The sequence below is a fragment of the Delphinapterus leucas genome, chromosome 8, assembly GCF_059928025.1.
Source record: "Delphinapterus leucas isolate spDelLeu-1000000601 "Yukka" chromosome 8, BTC_Dleu_Yukka2, whole genome shotgun sequence".
Classification (NCBI taxonomy): domain Eukaryota; kingdom Metazoa; phylum Chordata; class Mammalia; order Artiodactyla; family Monodontidae; genus Delphinapterus; species Delphinapterus leucas.
In genome coordinates, this window is record NC_143136.1 from 25,441,735 (window position 1) to 25,461,748 (window position 20,014).

Genomic DNA, 20,014 nt, shown 5'->3' on the forward strand with positions numbered 1-20,014 from the left:
GATTGCCCTGATAGATAAATGTGAAAATACAGAAAAATAAAAAAGTTTACTTCCTGTATTTGTTTTCACCTTTCTTATGAAATTACAGGTTCTGTTAGCAATTTAGTATGCTTTGAGGAACCCAAAAGGCAATTATTCTCACCATAACATAATTTATTTGCAGTGTATATTTTTCCAATTGAGAATAAACTTTTAAAGGCAAAATAAAGTGGTTAGTGAGTGGAATTGCTATATTTGGAGATTTATTCAGGATAGTCAAATTGAACCGTTCCTCTGGATCTAGAATAGCCTTCAATGAAGAACTCATAATCTGTGTCATCAAAATTTCCTGAAAGTACCTTTTAATCCCCTTCCACATCTAGCATAGAAAATCTGGATAAAACATTGCTAACCTTCCTATTGCTAATTAAAATTCAATTGGAATGAAATAATTTTTGTCACATTTCTCATATTTTTACCCCTTTATCTAATTTTAAGTTCGGCTTCATTTTTTTTTTTTTTTTTCCCTAGGGACCCTTACAATGCAATTGAAGCCATAGACCCAGAGAAACTGAACGTGTTTCGGACAGTCCGAGAGATAACAGGTAATTTTTAAAGTGAGCTTGTTGTGCTATGAACTATGTGAATTTTAGTCTTTTGTTAAAAATATTACATAGTATTGGAATTTTCAAAGCAAACTCTAGTTTTGAAAACACATATTATTTTAAATGATGGGTGTCTTAGTTCCTTAGCATCTGTGCACATTTTGAAATCTGTGGAATTAAAAAAAAAATCCTTGAAATTTTGATGTTACTGTTTTTGCAAATGTCAGTGGATCTTTGAATCAATGTGTTTCTATTTACTTTTCACAAGTACTATTGAGGATGGGTAGCAGGTAGGATTCATTTAGTACATGTTTATTGAGGACCTGATATGTTCAGAGCTGTCATAGTAGATGATATGGGGCCCATAGACATGAATCAGACATGGGTTTGCTATCAAAGAATGTAAAATCAAATAAGGAGGCTTAGTTATATACATAAATGTCTTAGAATGCAAGACAGACTGCTGATGTTGTAAATGTACAGATAAGGTGGCAAAAGATTTCAGAGAAATTAAACTCTTTGTCTAGTTAGACTAAATAATTTTTCCATTTAGAAGAATAAATTAAATTAAGAATCATTTAAATCTTTAAACCATACACTTATATGATTCTGTATGTATATATTCTTGGTGTTCATTATTTTGACATTCATCATCTATTGAGTATTGTAGCCCAGAAACTTTGGGTAAGACACTGAATATTGGAAGAAGAAATATGATACAGAATGGTGCAAAAATAGGAATATTTGCTACCTTCTCCTTACCTCCCATTTTCATCATATTTTAAGAATAATTGGTATTAAACACTGTTACTGAGACAATGATATTCTGAATTATTTTACTGCCCTTATCTTTTGTAGGTTTCTTGAACATACAATCATGGCCCCCAAACATGACTGACTTCAGTGTTTTTTCTAACCTGGTGACCATTGGTGGAAGAGTACTCTATAGGTAGGTGTATATATTCAAAGTTACAGGTCTCTGAATCATGTGTACATTATGTCATAGCCATCAGACTCATTGATTTACTGATTCTAGAAATATTGGTTTTCCACTTTAAATTTTAAAGGAAAACTCAATGAAAAATACCCCTGATTGTGCTTTAAAGTATACAACTTGATTTATCAACTGCCTGTCACTTAAAGTAATTTTAGTGTTTGGCAGTTGTGGAGTACATGATGTGAACCATAAAACTGAACCTTCTTTTTGATCATATGTTATCATAATTAAAAGATAGACTTGAATGACTTTGTAATGACTTCGGTGTATGGGATACAAATGCTGTTTTTCCAGGAGGTTCTCGTTTTGTCTCTGGAGCTATCATTTGAACAAAGTATCACAGCGCTGATATTTTAGAATTTGGTCCACTATGCTACATGCAGTGCTGGTTAATAATGGACAGATAATCAGGGCTCAGAAGGATACTGTTCTAAAGTTCTAATGTCAATATTTTTATTCACATAAGAAAAATGTATGTTTTAATATTTATTAAGCCACTGTTTTTATTTTACTTCAGATTTCATCTGCACAAAATTATTGTTTATGAACCGTTAAAAGTCTATTTATATAAAGAGACCTTGATAATTTTTCTACTTAAATCTGAAAGATGCCTAAAGTCAATACTGTCGTTAAATATTCTATAATAATGGTTCACAGGAAGTCCATTGAATTTTGCTATTAAAACAGGTATATCTGTAAGAGGTTCTAACATGTAAAGGGGAAAAGTGCTTAATAAAAAGGATAGTTGAGAGATATCATCTATTCAAGTGCTATATGGAACCAATTGAATAAAGTGTTATAAATCTAAGTCAAGGCGTTATTATGCTCACATTGTAATCAACAACTAAGGATGGTTATGATGGGAACAAAGATTTGAGAGAGTGAATTACATCCCATTTGGGTACACATACACGTTATATATCTGTATATTATAGTTCTCCATGCATGTGTATATATAAAACATGAAAAAAAATCTGAGTACTAAAAGCAAAGCAAATTTAGAGGACAGTTTTGATTTCCAAAATATAAAATAATGTTCATAAGTTGATTGAAATGTGGGAAACACATTTAGTCTTTAGAAAATGGACAAATAATTTAATTACAAAGTGGACTATGTTGAGAAAACAACATCCTTGAAATGATAATTTGTTTCTACAGTGTAGTTGTTATTTAACTTTTAGAGATGCTTTCTCACTTGTCCAAGCCTTCTGAGTATCTTTTTTAATTTTAGTTTAATTTTATTCTTCTCTTTAATTTTTAACATCTCCTATCCTTATACATTTTTCAAGTATTACAATTAACGCTTTGGTTTCTGAGGTATAAATTAAAGCTAAATATGGTCATTCTCTGAGATATTTACTTCTGAAAGTGTGTCTAAATCTATTAAATAGTTAGAGCTGAATTAATGTCTTACTTTGGGTAGATGAACAGTCACCCCATAAACATTTATTTAATTATTTAGTCTTAATACAGGATTTAATTCTTGAGGACCTTAAGATTCAGGGGTTAGGAGGGAAGGCAGTGAGCAGATACGTCAGTGGTACATATATAGACAGAGACAGAGATATCATTGATATTCATAATTATAAAAGATGGGCTTTTTTGGGGGGGTTCAAGTGATTACTTTTAAAACAGCATATAGCATGTAAAGAAATAGTATTTGTGGGCTTCCCTGGTGGCACAGTGGTTGAGAGTCCGCCTGCCGATGCAGGGGACACGGGTTCGTGCCCTGGTCCGGGAGGATCCCACATGCCGCGGAGCGGCTGGGCCCGTGAGCCATGGCCGCTGGGCCTGCGCATCCGGAGCCTGTGCTCCACGACGGGAGAGGCCACAGCAGTGAGAGGCCCGTGTACCGAAAAAAAAAAAATAGTATTTGTATCTCAGATTTATTAATTCAATCTTTTTTACACTCTATTAACATTCTTTTTGGAGTAAGATATGACATCCTTATTTTACTTAAAGAATGCATGTCATGGCCAGAAAACAATTATTACTGTTCCATTTTTTTCCTCTCCCCTCTCTTTAGTGGCCTTTCCTTGCTTATCCTCAAGCAACAGGGCATCACTTCTCTGCAATTCCAATCCCTGAAGGAAATCAGTGCAGGAAACATCTATATCACTGACAACAGCAACCTGTGTTATTATCATACCATTAACTGGACAACGCTCTTCAGCACAATCAACCAGAGAATAGTGATCCGGGACAACAGGAAAGCTGAAAACTGTAGTAAGTACATTACCCAAACATTAAAAATCTAGAAACTTTAAACATTATTTTTCTCATTCTACATTGGACCAAACAGTTAAACATAGTGGTGGGTCAGAATTGTTGTCATCTTTTTCTCAACCCTTAAAAAAGGTTGGTATAAAATAATCAAATGGGTAACTTTTTATAATACATTGCATGTTTTTATAATGTATTTCGTGTTCTCAAATCTTGCCTAATCATAAGAACCCTTCTGTGGAGATTTAGATTCAATAGGTGTAAGTGGAGCCTGGGAATCTAAATGTTTAATAAGCATCCTGGGTAATTCCTTGGATCCAATCAATTTATGGAAATCCACTCTATTAAATTTTCTGTTTATTTTTTGCTTCAGAGAATTTGATAACATAGAATAACAAAGTATTTGCCATTTAGGAGTGGTGAAAAAAAAAAAAAAGACGTGTTCTTCTGAAATGTGTAAAAATGCTGTTCCAGTAGTTTGCTAAACTTCATTTCATCAATGTGTTTTTGTAGGCATGGAGTGATCTCTTTTTTCATGTATTTTACTACTTTTTAATCCATTCCATCACTTCTTTGTTACACAGAAGCAAATAATGTTTTCATGAGTATATAACTAAGTCATTCCCATCTTATACTTTGATACTCCAATGATTAATACTTAATTCTTCCCTGTTTTTGTCCTGGGTATTACTTTATTCTGCATCCTATAAGTGCTACTACTATGCATATAGTAGTGACTTACTTATAATAAATACAAAATAAAATGACTTAGAATTCAAAGAATCTGTTTACAAATGTATATTCTTGTTGTGGTCATGATAAGTCAGTCCTTTTAAAAGTCACATTTCTTAAGAAACATTTTGCTCTTAGGAAGTCTTCTTGCTTCTTTAATCTCACCATTGGAACAATCACAAGGGTATACATACATAATGATTAAGTTCATTAAGTATGTGAATGAATAGTATAGGACTTCTTAAAAAATGTAAACTCTTAAGAGGCCAACATGATTTAAATTTACCAAGTAGTCCATGAACTAATTAATTAATTTATACCCCACCTTGTACCAGAAAGGGTTTAAGGCAGCTCAGGCTAGCAATTTTTACAAAATATAGCTTATAATTTGTGAGGAATTCACATTTTAGCTCTTTTGGATCCTGAAAATTATTTTCCAGAGAAAAGAGACCTATTGCAACATGAGATTCCTGTTTTGAGTGAACTTAAGTTCTTATATATTCTTCTGTTCCTCATAGAATCAAGAAATATAAAATATTGTTATATATCAAAATATGCATGTCCACATTGAATGAGATTTATCCTTTCATTGAGCCTAGATTGTTTCCTTGGTTTTATACATTTCTGAAACCTGACAGAAAGCTTGCTTTTTTTTTTTTTCTACTTAAGCTTCTTATCTCACAATACTATATTTGTGTTTGTACATGCCCCAGACAAAGCAGATTATTCATGGAAGTAAAATAGAAACTTTTTCAACACTAACTTATAAATATTTCCCTAAGTTAGGGTTATACTCTCCTTTTCTTTCACTTCAAAAAATGAAACAAAATGAAAATAAAACAATAGTACCTCTACCTTTTAAAGGTAAGATTTAGGTATGAAGACAAAAAAAAACAAAAAAAACTAAGAAACAATAAAAGAATGAGAGAAAAACATTCTTTTTCTTTAACTCATTTAATCATTTCACAAATCCCTTCTTTTACCTTTTGTAAACCTGAATAAAAAGCAAATGGGAAAAGAAAATGTGGAAAGAAATTAAATGTGAAAAAGCAAGATAGGAAAAATGTATGTAATTATTCCATATCTCTTTAAGACTTCTAAAATTTTGAAAAAAACAAAAGAAGATAAATAATATTAATAAATTAAAAATCTAACATTTTCTTCAACTTTCAGTGTTAGGTCTCTTGGAGGTTGATCCACTTTTCAAACCATGAACATATTTTATAGTTGACTTTACAGTTTCAGGAAGAAATGAAGCAATTAGAAGAAAGCAATTTTGTGGTGCTATAATTTAATATTAAGCATATAATTTTTCATTTTTAACATCTTAGAGTAAACAATTTTTGCATGAAATCCATTTATCAAAATTTGGGTTTCGATCTCATAGTACATTGGATCCTGCATTTTCAGAAATGTAATTATCCTATAAACTTGGCTTCAGATGTGCTGCTGATGTTTACACTGAACCTACAATGACTGCCCACATGTGATTAAGGCCATTTCATCATCCACAGTGTTATCTGCAAAGAGGAAAACAAATATTTGCTTCATTTTAAATGTACTTAAATATTGCATTTTTAGACATTCTTTCTTAATATACCACACACAAGACATATATGAGCACACACACATATTCATTACAAGACATATGGATACACAGACGTACAGCATAAGGTGTGTATTCATATGCTCACACAACACATACACATGTACACAACCCTCGGACACTTACACATGCATTCACACGCATAAACGCAAACACACAGTCACCATAAAATACTCTCATCTAAATCTGTATATTGGCTTGGTAGCTTAAAAGAAAAATCAACCTTGATTTTTAAGTGTTTTTTGGAGTTCAACATGATTTAAAACAGCAATGACAATAAAAGAAAAACCTCACCTCATCTATAAAGTGTGACCATAGCTTGAGCAATCTTACTCTTTTAAGTCAAAATTTTCAAAGTAGACATACAGATGTCTTTATGGTTTGAAGAGATTGAGATTGAGAGAAACTCTAGGACATGAAAAGCTGGAACATTTTCTACCTCCTTTATTTGTATGGTTGTTGTAGGGACAAAACAGTGCTGGTTGGAAGGAGTTTTATAGCAGGTTTATAAAAGTATTTGAAGTTTCTTTAAATAGTTAAGCATAAATTTTTAACACCAGAATATAAACAGTGAAGAGATAAATACAACAAACCTTTGTAATCTGAATTACATTTGAACTCAGACATCTTTATTTTTTAAATATTTGCACATATACACTTAAAACCAACATAAAAATGAGAGAAACTATATTCATAATTACCTTTCAAATTGAAATAATTTTATTTTTTAATTATAATAGTGCTTTTATCATTGTTAGAAAACAAAACAATGGACAAATTGTAAAATTTTTTGTTCTAATTCTGTGAAGAATGCCATTGGTAGTTTGATAGGGATTGCATTGAATCTGTAGATTGCTTTGGATAATATTGTCATTTTCACAATATTGATTCTTCCAATCCAAGAACATGGTATATTTCTCCATCTGTTTTTGTCATCTTTGATTTCTTTCATCAGTGTTTTATAGTTTACTGAGTACAAGTCTTTCGCCTCCTCAGGCAGGTTTATTCCTAGGTATTTTATTCTTTTTGTTGCAGTAGTATATGGGAGTGTTTCCTTAATTTCTCTTTCTGATTTTTCACTATTGGTGGAGGAATGCAACAGATTTCTGTGCATTAATTTTGTATCCTGCAACCTTACCAAATTCATTGATTAGTTCTAGTAGTTTTCTGGTGGCATCTTTAGGATTCTCTATGTATAGTATCATGTCATATGCAAAGAGTGACTGTTTTACTTCTTCTTTTCCAATTTGTATTCCTTTTATTCTTCTTTCTTCCCTGATTGCCATGGCTAGGACTTCCAAAACTGTGTTGAATAAGAGTGGCAAGAGTGGACATCCTTGTCTTGTTCGTGATCTTAGAGGGAGTGCTTTCAGTTTTGCATCATTGAGTATGATGCTTGCTGTGGGTTTGTCATATATGGCCCTTATTTATTTTTTATTTATTTTTAAATTAAATTTATTTATTTATTTTTTTGGCTGCGTTGGGTCTTTGTTGCTGCACCCGGGCTTTCTCTAGTTGTGGCGAGCAGGGGCTACTCTTCATTTTGTTGCGCGGGCTCCTCATTGCAGTGGCTTCTCTTGTTGCGGGGCATGAGCTCTAGGTGCACAGGCTTCAGTAGTTGTGGCTCGTGGGCTCTAGAGCGCCGGCTCAGTAGTTGTGGCTCATGGGCTTAGTTGCTCCGCAGCACGTGGGATCTTCACAGGCCAGGGCTTGAACCTGTGTCCCCTGCATTGGCAGATGGATTCTTAACCACTGTGCCACCAGGGAAGCCCTATGGCCTTTATTATGTTGAGGTAGGTTCCCTCTCTGCCCATTTTCTGGAGAGTTTTTATCATAAATGTGTGTTGAATTTTGTTGAAAGCTTTTTTTGCATCTATTGAGATGATGATATGTGTTTTATTCCTTAATTTGTTAATGTGGTGAATCACATTGATTGATTTACATATACTGAAGAATCCTTGCATCCCTGGGATAAATCCCACTTCATCATGATGTATGATCCTTTCAATGTGCTGCTGGATTCTGTTTGCTAGTATTTTGTTCAGGATTTTTGCATCTATGTTCATCAGTGATATTGGTCTCTAATTTTCTTTTTTTGTGTATCCTTTTTCTGGTTTTGGTATCAGGGTGATGGTGGCTTCATAGAATGAATTTGAGAGTGTTTCTCCCTCTGCAATTCTTTTGAAGAATTTGAGAAGAATGGGTGTTAGCTCTTTTCTAAATGTTTGATAGAATTTGCCTGTGAAGCCATCTGGTCCTAGACTTTTGATTGTTGGAAGATTTTTATTTATGGTTTCAATTTCATTGCTTGTGATAAGTCTGTTTATTTTTTCTAATTCTTTCTGGTTCAGTCTTGGAAAATTTTACCTTTCCAAGAATTTTTCCATTTCTTCGGGGTTGTCCATTTTATTGGCATATACTGGTTTGCAGTAGTCACTTATAATCCTTTGTATTCCTGCAGTGTCAGTTGTGATTTCTCCTTTTTCATTTCTAATTTTATTGATTTGTGTCCTCTCCCTCTTTTTCTTGATGAGTCTGGCTAAGGATTTATCAATTTTGTTTATCTTCTCAAAGAACCAGCTTTTAGTTTTATTGATCTTTGCTATTGTTTTCCTCATTTCTATTTCAATTATTTCTACTCTGATCTTTATGATTTCTTTGCTTTGACTGACTTTGGGTTTTCTTGTTCTTCTTTCTCTAGTGGTTTTAAGTGTAGGGTTAAAGTGTTTATTTGAGATTTTTTTGTTTCTTGAGGTGACAATGAATTGCTATAAATTTCCCTCTTAGAACTGCTTTTGCTGTGTCCCATACGTATTGGGCAGTTGTGTTTTCATTGTCATTTTTTTCTATGTATTTTTTAAATTTCTTCTTTGATTTCTTCAGTTATCTGTTGGTTATTTAGTAGTGCACTGTTTAGCCTCAATGTATTTGTGTTTTATTACAGTTTTTTTTTCCTGTAATTGATTTTCATTCTCACAGCATTTTGGTCCTAAAAGATGCTTGATATAATTTCAAGTAAGCTGTGTATAAAAATATTTATTGAATAAGTGCCATATTAATGGTAATTTCATTTATTTTCTATTTTTCATATCAGTACTGCCATAGTGTGAATCTTAGTTCATAAAAAATTTTGTACTATGCAATCATTTCCTTGGGCTAAACGCTTAAAAGTAGAATTTCTGTGAAATTAGGTTATATATAATAAATTTTGGTATATATTGCTATGTCATCTTTCAAAAATACTAGATTAGTTTACACTTGTCCTAAACAATGTTTGATAAGGAATATTTTCCACTACTCTTTACAACACTTGATATTATCCATGGATTTAAATTTTGGTGATGAGAAATATGAAAAAGAAGTCTTTTAAATTTATATTTTTTAGTTGACATTGAGCCTCTTTTTATGTGTTGATTGATCCTTTCTATTTATTTTTTGTATATTACATAGTTATAAGCTTTATCCATTTTTTAATTCTGGATTTGAAAACACTCATCATAAATTAAATCCATTAAATTTTTGTGTCTTAAATATGTTGTGTATAAGTTTCCTTCTATATGCAATTTTTAAAAATTTTGTCTTTTGATAGACAAACATTTTATGTTTTTATCTAGTTAAATGGATACATCATTCTCTTTTTTATGTTTATGATCTTGGCATAGTCTATCTTTTTTCTTCTAGTACTTTAAAACTATATTGAAATTTTTAATCCATCTAGAAGTTTTGGTACAGCATAATTTTAAAAAATCTTAATTTGGCTGAGATATTGACATAATTTACTGAATAATCCATTTCTTCTCACTGATTTTAGGTGTCTGCAATATTTAGCTAAGTAGAGAAAAAGTGCCAGACTCAACCTGTATAGTTTAATTTAATCATCACCACCACCCTGTAAAGTGTAATTATCACCATTTTGCAGATGAATATACAGATGTCCAGAAAATTGAATAATATCCCCAATGTTTGGAAGCCATAGTAATTAAAACAGTATGGTACTGGCATAAAAACAGGCACATAGGCCAGTGGAGCAGAATGAAGAACCCAGAAATAAATCCACAAATAAGTTCAATTAATATTTGATAAGGGAGACAAGAATATTCAATGGGGCAAAGATAGTTCTTGAAAATGATGTTGGGAAAACATGGATATTCACATGCAAAAGAAAGAAAGTGGACCCCTGTCCTATGCCACTCATAAAATGAATGCAAAGGGATAGGGAGGGTGGGAGGGAGATGCAAGAGGGAGGAGATATGGGGATATATGTATCTGTATAGTTGATTCTGTTACAAAGCAGAAAGTAACACACCATTGTAAAACAATTATACTCCAATAAAGATGTTAAAAAAAAAAAGGATTAAGGACTTAAACATAAGACCAAAACCACAATATTCTTAGAAGAAACATTGAAGGTGAGTTCCTTGACATTGGTCTTGGTAATGACTTTATGGATATGACACCAAAAGCAGAAGCAACAAAAAGGAAAAGCCAACCCACGGAATGGGAGAAAATATTTTCAAATCAGATATCTAATAAGGCATTAATACCCAAGTTATATAAGGAACTCATGCAACTCAGTAACAAAACAAACAAACAAACAATCTGGTTAAAAAATGGGCAGAGGATGCGAATAGACATTTCTCTAAAGAAGACATACAAATGCCATCAAGTACATGAAAAGGTGCTCAACATCACTAACCGTCAGGGAAATACAAAATGAAACCACAATGAGATGTCACCTCACATCTGTTAGAATGGCTATTATCAAAAAGAGAAGAGATAGCAAGCGCTGGTGAGGGTATAGAGAAAAGGGACCTCTGGTGCACTGTTGGTGGGAATGTAAATTGAAGCAGCCATGATGGAAAACAGTATGGAGATTCCTCAAAAAATTAAAAATAGAATTACCATATGATCTAGCAATCCCACTTCTCTGCATCCTGATGTTCACTGCAGCATTATTCACAATAGCCAATATATGGAAACAATGTGTCTGTCAACAGATGAATGGATAAAGAATATGTGTCATATATACACATGTGCGTGTATATGCATACACACACACTAGAATATTATTCAGCCATAAAAAAGAAGAAAATCCTGCCATATGCAGCAACATAGGTTGACCTTCAAGACATTATGCTAAGTGAGTTAAGTTAGACAGAGAATGACACATACTGTATGATATCACTTTCATGTGGAATCTAAACACATCAAACTCGTAGAAACAGAGAGTAGAATGGTGGTTTTCAGGGTCTGAGGAGTGGGGGAAATGGGGTGATGCAGATCAGAGTGCACAAACTTTAAGTTATAGGATGAATAAGTTCTGGGCATCTAAGGTACAGCATAGGAAATATAGTTAACAAAACTCTATCTTATACTTGAACATTGCTATGAGCATAGAGGTTTAATGTTTTCACCACCACCACAATAACAAAATGGTAATTACATGAGGTGAAGGAGGTATTAACTGAACTTATTGTGATAAACACTTTATAATATATATGTGTTTCAAATCACATTGTATACCTTAAATTTAAACAATGTTAGAAGTAACTTTGTCTCAATAAAGTTGGAAAAAATAAAACTTGGCCATAACTGTATAAGCTTTAAGTCTTTTCATATAACAAAGAAAATAATAAGCATAATTAAAAGGCAAAAAAGAAATAGAAAATAAAAGCAAACAAGAGAGCATATCAGCTCACAGAACTGAGAATTGCAAGGGATATTCCTTCAGGCACAGATGGATCTAGGGGTTAAACAACATCACCTGGACTCAGTCCTTCGACATTGCCCGATTCTGCTTTCTTCTTAGGCCAGCTCTCTTTCTTCATTAAAAATGTTTGGCCTTGGCTTGGAGAATTCACGAAGTTTATAAGTACAGGTAAAATAGCTCTACTTTCTCTCTCCCAGCATCTGTATTGTGGAAAGTTGACCCTGCTTGGGTCATATGCCTATCTCTGAACAGTTCACTATTTTCTCTCTGCCACCAACTGTTCAAACATGTTTTTAAGTCAGTCCCTTCAAAGCAATTGGAGTGATATTTTAAGAATAAGATCCTAACTCTCCTGCTTAAAATCCTTCATCAGTTTCCCACAACTCTTTGGACAAAGCAGAAAACCCTTTAAATGGTCACTAGGTCCTACATAATCTGGCCATTTTTCACCTCACTAGTTCGTCAGATATTACTTTCCCACTCAATGCTCATGTGCAGTCGGTTCTGTGAAAGCACCTGATCTTATTCACTGGTCAGACTCTCTTGATTAGACTTGTAATCCCCAATTTCCCCTAGCCCTCTTTGCTTAATAATTCCTATTTATCCTTCTCATCTCACATTGTTGTCCCTCTTTCTGTGGACTGACCTAATGCTACCTACCCATTAGGTTAGGACAACTGTTATATTTTCTCTCAAAAAAATATATATTATACAATATAAATGATTATTTATCTAATGCTGTCTTCCTAACTGGACTGTAATCCCTACATAGAGACAATATGTATTTTATTTTATATTTCCATCATATCCCCATTTCTTAGCATTGTCCAGTATAAACTAAGTAGTTTCTCAACAAATACTTCTAAAAGTAAACACATGGATATACTTGTATGTTTCCACATTTCTCTTAAGTATGTTTATTGAGGGCTTAGTTAGGTGAGTAACCCTGCATTGTATACTACTAATATGATGTCTAATCTTCATCATAACCCAGAAAGGTAGATTATTTACTTTACACATAAGTAATATGTAAATAATTGCCCAAGGCTGCATGGCTAGTCATAGCGTAAGGATTTGAACCTATGTTGACCTGATCAGAAAAACTGAACTGTTACAACTAAATCATATTTTTCAGGCTTTATAGAAAAAGATTAATGGTATCTGTCCAAATTCCAAGTCAAACCCATGCCTCTACATATGGTAACTAATGCAAACAGCATACGTAGGTAGTCTTGTACAATGAAAGAGAAGATACTTTTTCTGCCTTTGTGCTTGTAGACAGGTACTTCATTTCAATATTTTGAGCTAATCCATTTACTTTCACACATGCAGCACAAGTAGCAAGATCCATTATTTAAGCTTGCCTCTATTTTAACGAAAGCAAGTTCAATATTCTCTGTAAAGGTCGAAATACTAAGCACATTATTATCTCTCCAAATTTTTAATAGACATAATTTAATAGGTATAATTCAGATGAGATAAAGAAAAAACAATTTTACAGCTTCCAGAAAAAAAGAGAAGTTAAAGGTTGCCTAACAACTACATTGCTAAAGTTTCTTTAGAGAGCTTTATAATGGTGTTTCAAACTGTAAGCCATTGAATAGGCCCTTCTACTCCTTCCTATGGGACTATCACTCTGGGAGGTCAGAGAGCGGTTGAATTCTTGGTACTGATTGAAAACTTCTTTTCTCTCAAGAACTTCAAAGAAGTATTTTCCTTGGCCTTTTGTGGAGACACTTCCCATGTTTTCACTCTGCAGAAAATGATCAACCAGCCTTGAATACCATCATCTAGTCATTTGGAAAGAGTGAGAAGAAAGTAATTATTATGGTTTCCTGTTTGTATTATTGCTTTCCTCCAATAGGTACTGTTTCCCTGATGCAAAACTGCTCTGAAATTGAGCATCTGAATACAGACTAAGGAAGGTAGTAGGCAGCAGAAAAGAAGGTAGGAGTTTGTGTGAAGCCAATACTCTCTTTTTCAACTAATGTCAAAGCAGATAACAGAAAATTAAGGGAGAAGGGACAAGAGTGAGAGGCTTTCACACCTGAAAAAAATCAATGTGAGTTGGTGAAATAAATAGATCAAGAAGTTGATGGACTATCATGAAATGGGCAGTACAAGGGTGTACTGATGGCTTGTCAACATCCTAAAGGAAGAAACTGAAAACAAATGTGAGGGTCTTAGACAGAAGTTGATATACAAAGAATTTGAGGCATTGATTATATTTTCTACAAGGACAGGAAAGTGATGAATACAAGCAGTCAGAGATTCATGATACTGTGCAGTATGATTTTGAATATACTCTACTTGCCTTTACAAGTTGCTTTTAATAATATAACTTTTGATTTTTTTTCCCTCTTCAAGCTTTCTTCTGATAATTGTTTATCACATAAACAAGTATATATAAAAATTGTATATAAATGTACTAAATGTACATATGAAAATTTGATTTTACACATTATATTCAATCAGCTTGATTGAACTCTCTTTCTTACTCCTTACATCTTTATAAATTAATGGGAAGTCATTTATACATCTAGGAATCAGTGATATGAGACCTATGTTAAGATTTCATTTCTACTGACTGATTTTGTACAGTGAGAGAACCCTCTTTCTCTGCATTATGAATGAATCAGAGGAAAGAACTCTTGCTATTAGTTCAAAATCGGTGTAACAGATAAACTGTCAGCCTTTCCCAAGTAGAACATCAAATCATTCAACTTTTGAAGAGTTTCCACAAAAGAAGAGAAAAATAGTTATGATATATGGTATTTCAATTTAATGATTAAGACATGGAGAGAATCATAATTAAGCAAAGTCCACAAACTTTATGAGTTACCTAGAATAATTAATAATATGAGAACAACAATCCTTATTACAGGAAAATGCTCTATATAGTCACTATTCCCTCAGATTATCTTTTAAAATTACATTTATCTGTTATTTAGGATGATAACTATAAAGTAAATAAGCTAAAACAGAATAAAAGGAACTATAATTTTCAATAAAGTTTTGTGGGGTTCTTGGAGGCTATTTGGGGGCATTTTTGTGAAATCTTATATGAATACGTTTGTCTATGAACAAGAAACAGCAAGTAATTCCACTTTGAATTTTAAAAGTAAATATGGATGGAATAATAAAGACTGTGTAGTTGTCATAAAAAATTTGGTTTTCCAAAATATGTCATGAAAAGAGGAAAATGGGAAGAGGACAGATTGGACAAACAGTAAGGTCAATGATTTTAACCAAAATTGTCATAATAAATGTAAGTGGTTAAATACCCTAATTAAAGGCAGAGATTGTCAGATTAGATTAAAAAAGCAATACCCAACTATATGCTGCCTACAAGACACAAACTTCAACTATAAAAACACATATAGATTAAAGGTGAGAAAATATACCTGGATAGATAAATAGATCAACACAAGAGTGGAGAACTATGAATAAACCTACAAGTATGTGGACAACTGATTTTAAACAAATATGCAAAGGCAATTTACTGGCAAAAGGATTGTATTTTCTTTTTTTTTTTTTTTTTTGCGGTACGCGGGCCTCTCACTGTTGTGGCCTCTCCCGTTGTGGAGCACAGGCTCTGGACGCGCAGGCTTAGCGGCCATGGCTCACGGGCCCAGCCGCTCCGCCTCATGTGGGATCTTCCTGGACCGGGGCACGAACCCGTGTCCCCTGCATCAGCAGGCGGACTCTCAACCGCTGTGCCACCAGGGAAGCCCAAGGATTGTATTTTCAACAAATGGTCCTGGAAAAATTGGGTATCTACATGCAAAAAAAGAAAAGAAAAAAAGGAATAGATCCTTACCTAGTACCTGTGTTGGTGAATTTTATGTGTCAACTTTACTGGGTCATGGAGAGCCCAGGTATTTGGTTAAACATTACTTGTGAATATGTCTGCAGGGTATTTCTGGATGAGATTAGCATTGGAATTGGTAGACTGTGTGAAGCAAAGTGGATAGGCATCATCTAATTCATTGAAGGCCAGAATAGAACGTATTCACTCTCTCTGCCTGACTCCTGAACTGGTACATCAATCTACTTCTGCCCTTGGACTGGGACTTAAACCATCTGTGCTTTTGGTCCTTAGGCCTTTGGACTCAGATTAAACTGTACCATGGACTTCCCTGGGTCTTCAGTTTGTAGATGGCAGACAAGGGAATTCCCAGCCTCTATAATTGTGAGCCAATTCTTTATAACAAATTATATAAAATATGTAGATATAGATAAAAAGGTCCTATTTATTCTGTTTTTCTGGAAAACCCTAACTAATACAGTATAATATGCAAGCTAACTTAAAATAGACCATAGACCATATGAACCAAAACTCATAATGCTTCTAAAAGATAACAGCAGACAAAACTTTTGTTACCTTGGGGTTAGGCAAAAATTTCTTAGATATGATGCCCAAAGCACGATTTATAAAAGATAAAATTGATAAATTGGACTTCACCAAAATTTAAAACTTCTACTTTTCAAAAGACAGTGTTAAAGGAACAAAAAGGCAAGGCTAAGACAAGGAAACAGTACTTGCAGAATCTGTAAAGAACTCTCAATGCTTAATAGTAAGAAAACAATCAATCCAATATAAAATGGGCAGAAGATTTGGTGGCACTTCACCAAACAAGATATATGGATAGCAAATAAACACATTAAAAAATGTTCAACATCTTTAATCATTTAAATGCAAATCAAATCCACAATGAGATACCGCTACATAATATTAGGAAGGTTAAAATTAAACAGGCTGACCATACCAAGTATTGATAAAGATATGAGGAAACTTCAGCTCCTGAGTTGAGTTTATGGCTGTTGGGAATGTAAAATGGTACAACTACTTTGAAAAACAATTTGACAGTTTCTTAAAAAGTTAACCCTGTACTTATCATATTATCCAGCCATTTCTGTCCAAAGGAAATGAAAGTGTATGTCCATACAAAGACTTGTAAATGGATGTTCACTGTAACTTAATTTTTTTTTTGTAACTTAATTTTTAATAGCCCCAAATGGGAAACAGTCTGAATGTCTAGCAATAGGTGATTGGTTTAAAAAATGTGGCATATCCATGCAATGGAATATTCTCAGTAAGAAAAATGCATGAATATTGATACAGCAACATGTATAAATCTCAAAATAATTATGCAGAGTTAAAGAAACTACATAAAAAGAGAGTATATACTGTATATTTCTACTTACATAAAATTCTAGGGAATGTAAACTAATGGGTATTGAGTAACAGAAAGCCGGCCAATGGCTGTCTGAGGGGAATGGGGTGGGGGGGGAAGGGATTACATAGGTCATGAGGAATCATTTGGAGATAATGGATACATTCATTGCCTGGATTGAATACATATAGCTCATGATTTCAGGCATCTGTCAAAACATCAAATTGTATACTTTATGTATGAGCAGTATATGTCATGTATACTTCAATAAAACTATTAAGCATACACACACACACACATACACACAAGGTTTCTCTCTTAAACTATATTGGAAGACATTATTCAATTAAGTATTCATAAATTAAAAAGATATCTTGATAGGTCTATGTCTGCCTTGAGAAAGAATTTTATACAGTTTAACATAGGGTCCTCTTTAAGGCTCCAGAATATAGGAGAAAGAATACATGAATTGGGAGATTTTGTTTCCTTGTTTAAAAACTAATCAGCATCACGGATGCTGGTAATTCACTTTCTCAGGCATTTGTTAGAGAAGGTAACTTTCACAGATATGATCCCTCTTTAAATTACAAGTGCATAGTTATTGCTATTCCATCCCATCTCACAAATGCTCTTATCATAACAATTTGCATCCCTTAATAAATACAGTTGGTAACTAATGGGAAGATAAACAGGATTTTGATGTTTTCATCTTCTGAGAACTTATTAATATTTTATGAAAACCACATATAATTGGGTTTCAGACATCTCAAATCACTTTTCAGACACCCAGAATAACATTTGAAGTCTTTATAGGCCCTTCTTATTCAATAGCTATCCGTTCAGTAAAATTATGTTTTTCAGTATAAATAATAATACACTGAATAAGCATTATTTGATATAAAAGGGAACAGAAATGGTAAACCTTAAGTGGCAGTTTTAAAACATGGCCTCATATTCTTTGGCACTTCTCCCATCAACAAAAAATATAGAGATAAGACTAAAGACCTTTGTTACTACTGTAATCTCTATACCTCCTCATAAATAACCACCACACTTTGTTTAAAATTATTTCAAAACTTTTTTCTTACTTGTGCCAATTTGACTCAAATATCAAGGTAATCTTAGTTGCAGTGTACCAGAGGTCTGTAAGAAACTTGTATTTTATTTCCATTTCTTTTCCCCCTTCTTACATTTCATATATTCTTCTTTTTTCTTTCTTTTCCCCTTTTGATGTCTTTTGTTTTATGACAAATATCACTTGTTCTGTTTCTGCATGAAGTTCTCACATGGAATTGACGTCAAAAGGTGTGGTGTGTTAGTGGAGCAAAGGGTTGGCTTTAGAAAGGTGTGTTTTGTTCCTTACCTTAATTGGAAGGTTAATTTCTGTCACTACTTCTCCCTAGAGTTTTGATATAGGCAACTGATATTTGTTCACTTTTATGAAAAATGCAATGGTGCTACACACACAGTGACTGGGGCTCTGCAATATGAAAGAAGTGGAAGATAAAGTGGGCCATGGTGACTAAGTAGGCAAGCAAAGTTATCTGCCACAGATCTCTCTCACTCCTTCAGAAATAGCTTTACTTAGGAAGATTCATATTAAAATGGTAAGTTTGGACGCAGGCTTCTGTTTTATTTCCCCTTGATTTTGATGTGTTTTTCAGCTGCTGAAGGAATGGTGTGCAACCATCTCTGTTCAAACGATGGGTGTTGGGGACCTGGGCCAGACCAGTGCCTGTCGTGCCGTCGCTTCAGCAGGGGAAGGACCTGCATAGAGTCTTGTAACCTCTATGACGGGTAAGGCATCTTATAATGTCTCTATCTCATGAGCTTTGAGGTACTGATTTGTTCAGATATTAAAATGATAATAAAAGGGTAAAATTTCAGAATGTTTATGCTGGCCAAGATTTTTAAGGAGAGTTTTTGTTGCATAAAGGAGAAAACATATAAAAGAATTCTTTTAAGGGGAAATCATTTTATTTGAATGAACAAGGTAAGTCAAAATGCATATTGACTATTATGTACATATTTAAAAATGTGTACCAAAATAGATAATTCTTAATAAATTATAGTAATTTATGCTTATGCAAAATTGAAAAATGTATTTCTATTTTCTTTATAAAGGACATTGTGATAAGTAATATTTCCTCCTCAGTGTCTCAACCATCTTGGTTTTTTTCTCATGCGTTCCTATTAATCTTCACCTGGAATGACTGTGTTAACTTTTGATTTTTTTTTTCCATTTAGGTTGCGTGTCTATTTGATTGTGTATTAGGAACAACACACATTTCTATGTCTCAGACAACTGCTTAGCCCTATAGAGAAATTACCTTTGTAGTTGCTAGTTGAAAAGGTTTTTGAAAGTGTTCTGTCACTTTCTAAAAATAACCTAAGCTATATTTTACATCACGTATTTAAAATTTTATCTATAGTACTACAATAATCAAATTGACAACAATAAAACTTAGTATATACCTTGTTGCATGGCATTTCATATACTCATAAAATCACTTTATCCTAACGTACCATTTCATGCATCACAGTTGTCCTTCATTAGTGTGATAATGCAGTTTTTAGTACTGTCCCTGAGTCAAATTTTCCTATATTTCTCACTGAAAGGATTTTCAACATTTTTGTAAAAGGGTAGTTTTGAAGTTGTTTCTTCTTCTGCCTCATGAATTGTCCCATTTTAACAACCGTTTCCATGATCCCAGATAACATTTTATTTTTGTATTTTACATTAAAGAATAAAAATCTATGGATCTTAATAATATAGATATGTGTCTTCTTTGAAAGATGACCAAACCAATTCCCTCCATGAATTTAGGGGGAAAAAAGATTGAAATTAAAATTAGAAGTTTAAGTATAAAAACAATATTAAATCGGAATTTAATAGTTTGAAATGGTGATGCCATTTGCACAACTCTGTGAATATACTAAAATATGCATTAAATTGTGCACTTTCAATAGGTGAATGTCATGGTA

General features: G+C 33.2%; 1 protein-coding gene across 1 annotated transcript in view; it reads left to right on the plus strand.

Moving 5' to 3' along the window:
- The window catches only part of LOC111171792 (receptor tyrosine-protein kinase erbB-4), a 97,331-nt gene that overhangs the window by 15,423 nt on the left and 61,894 nt on the right, over window positions 1-20,014 (plus strand). Inside the window, exons 6-9 of the mRNA XM_089915909.1 lie at window positions 511-584; window positions 1,443-1,533; window positions 3,608-3,807; window positions 18,694-18,826. Of these exons, the coding sequence (XP_089772035.1) occupies window positions 511-584; window positions 1,443-1,533; window positions 3,608-3,807; window positions 18,694-18,826 (498 nt within the window). The remainder of the gene's footprint in view (window positions 1-510; window positions 585-1,442; window positions 1,534-3,607; window positions 3,808-18,693; window positions 18,827-20,014) is intronic.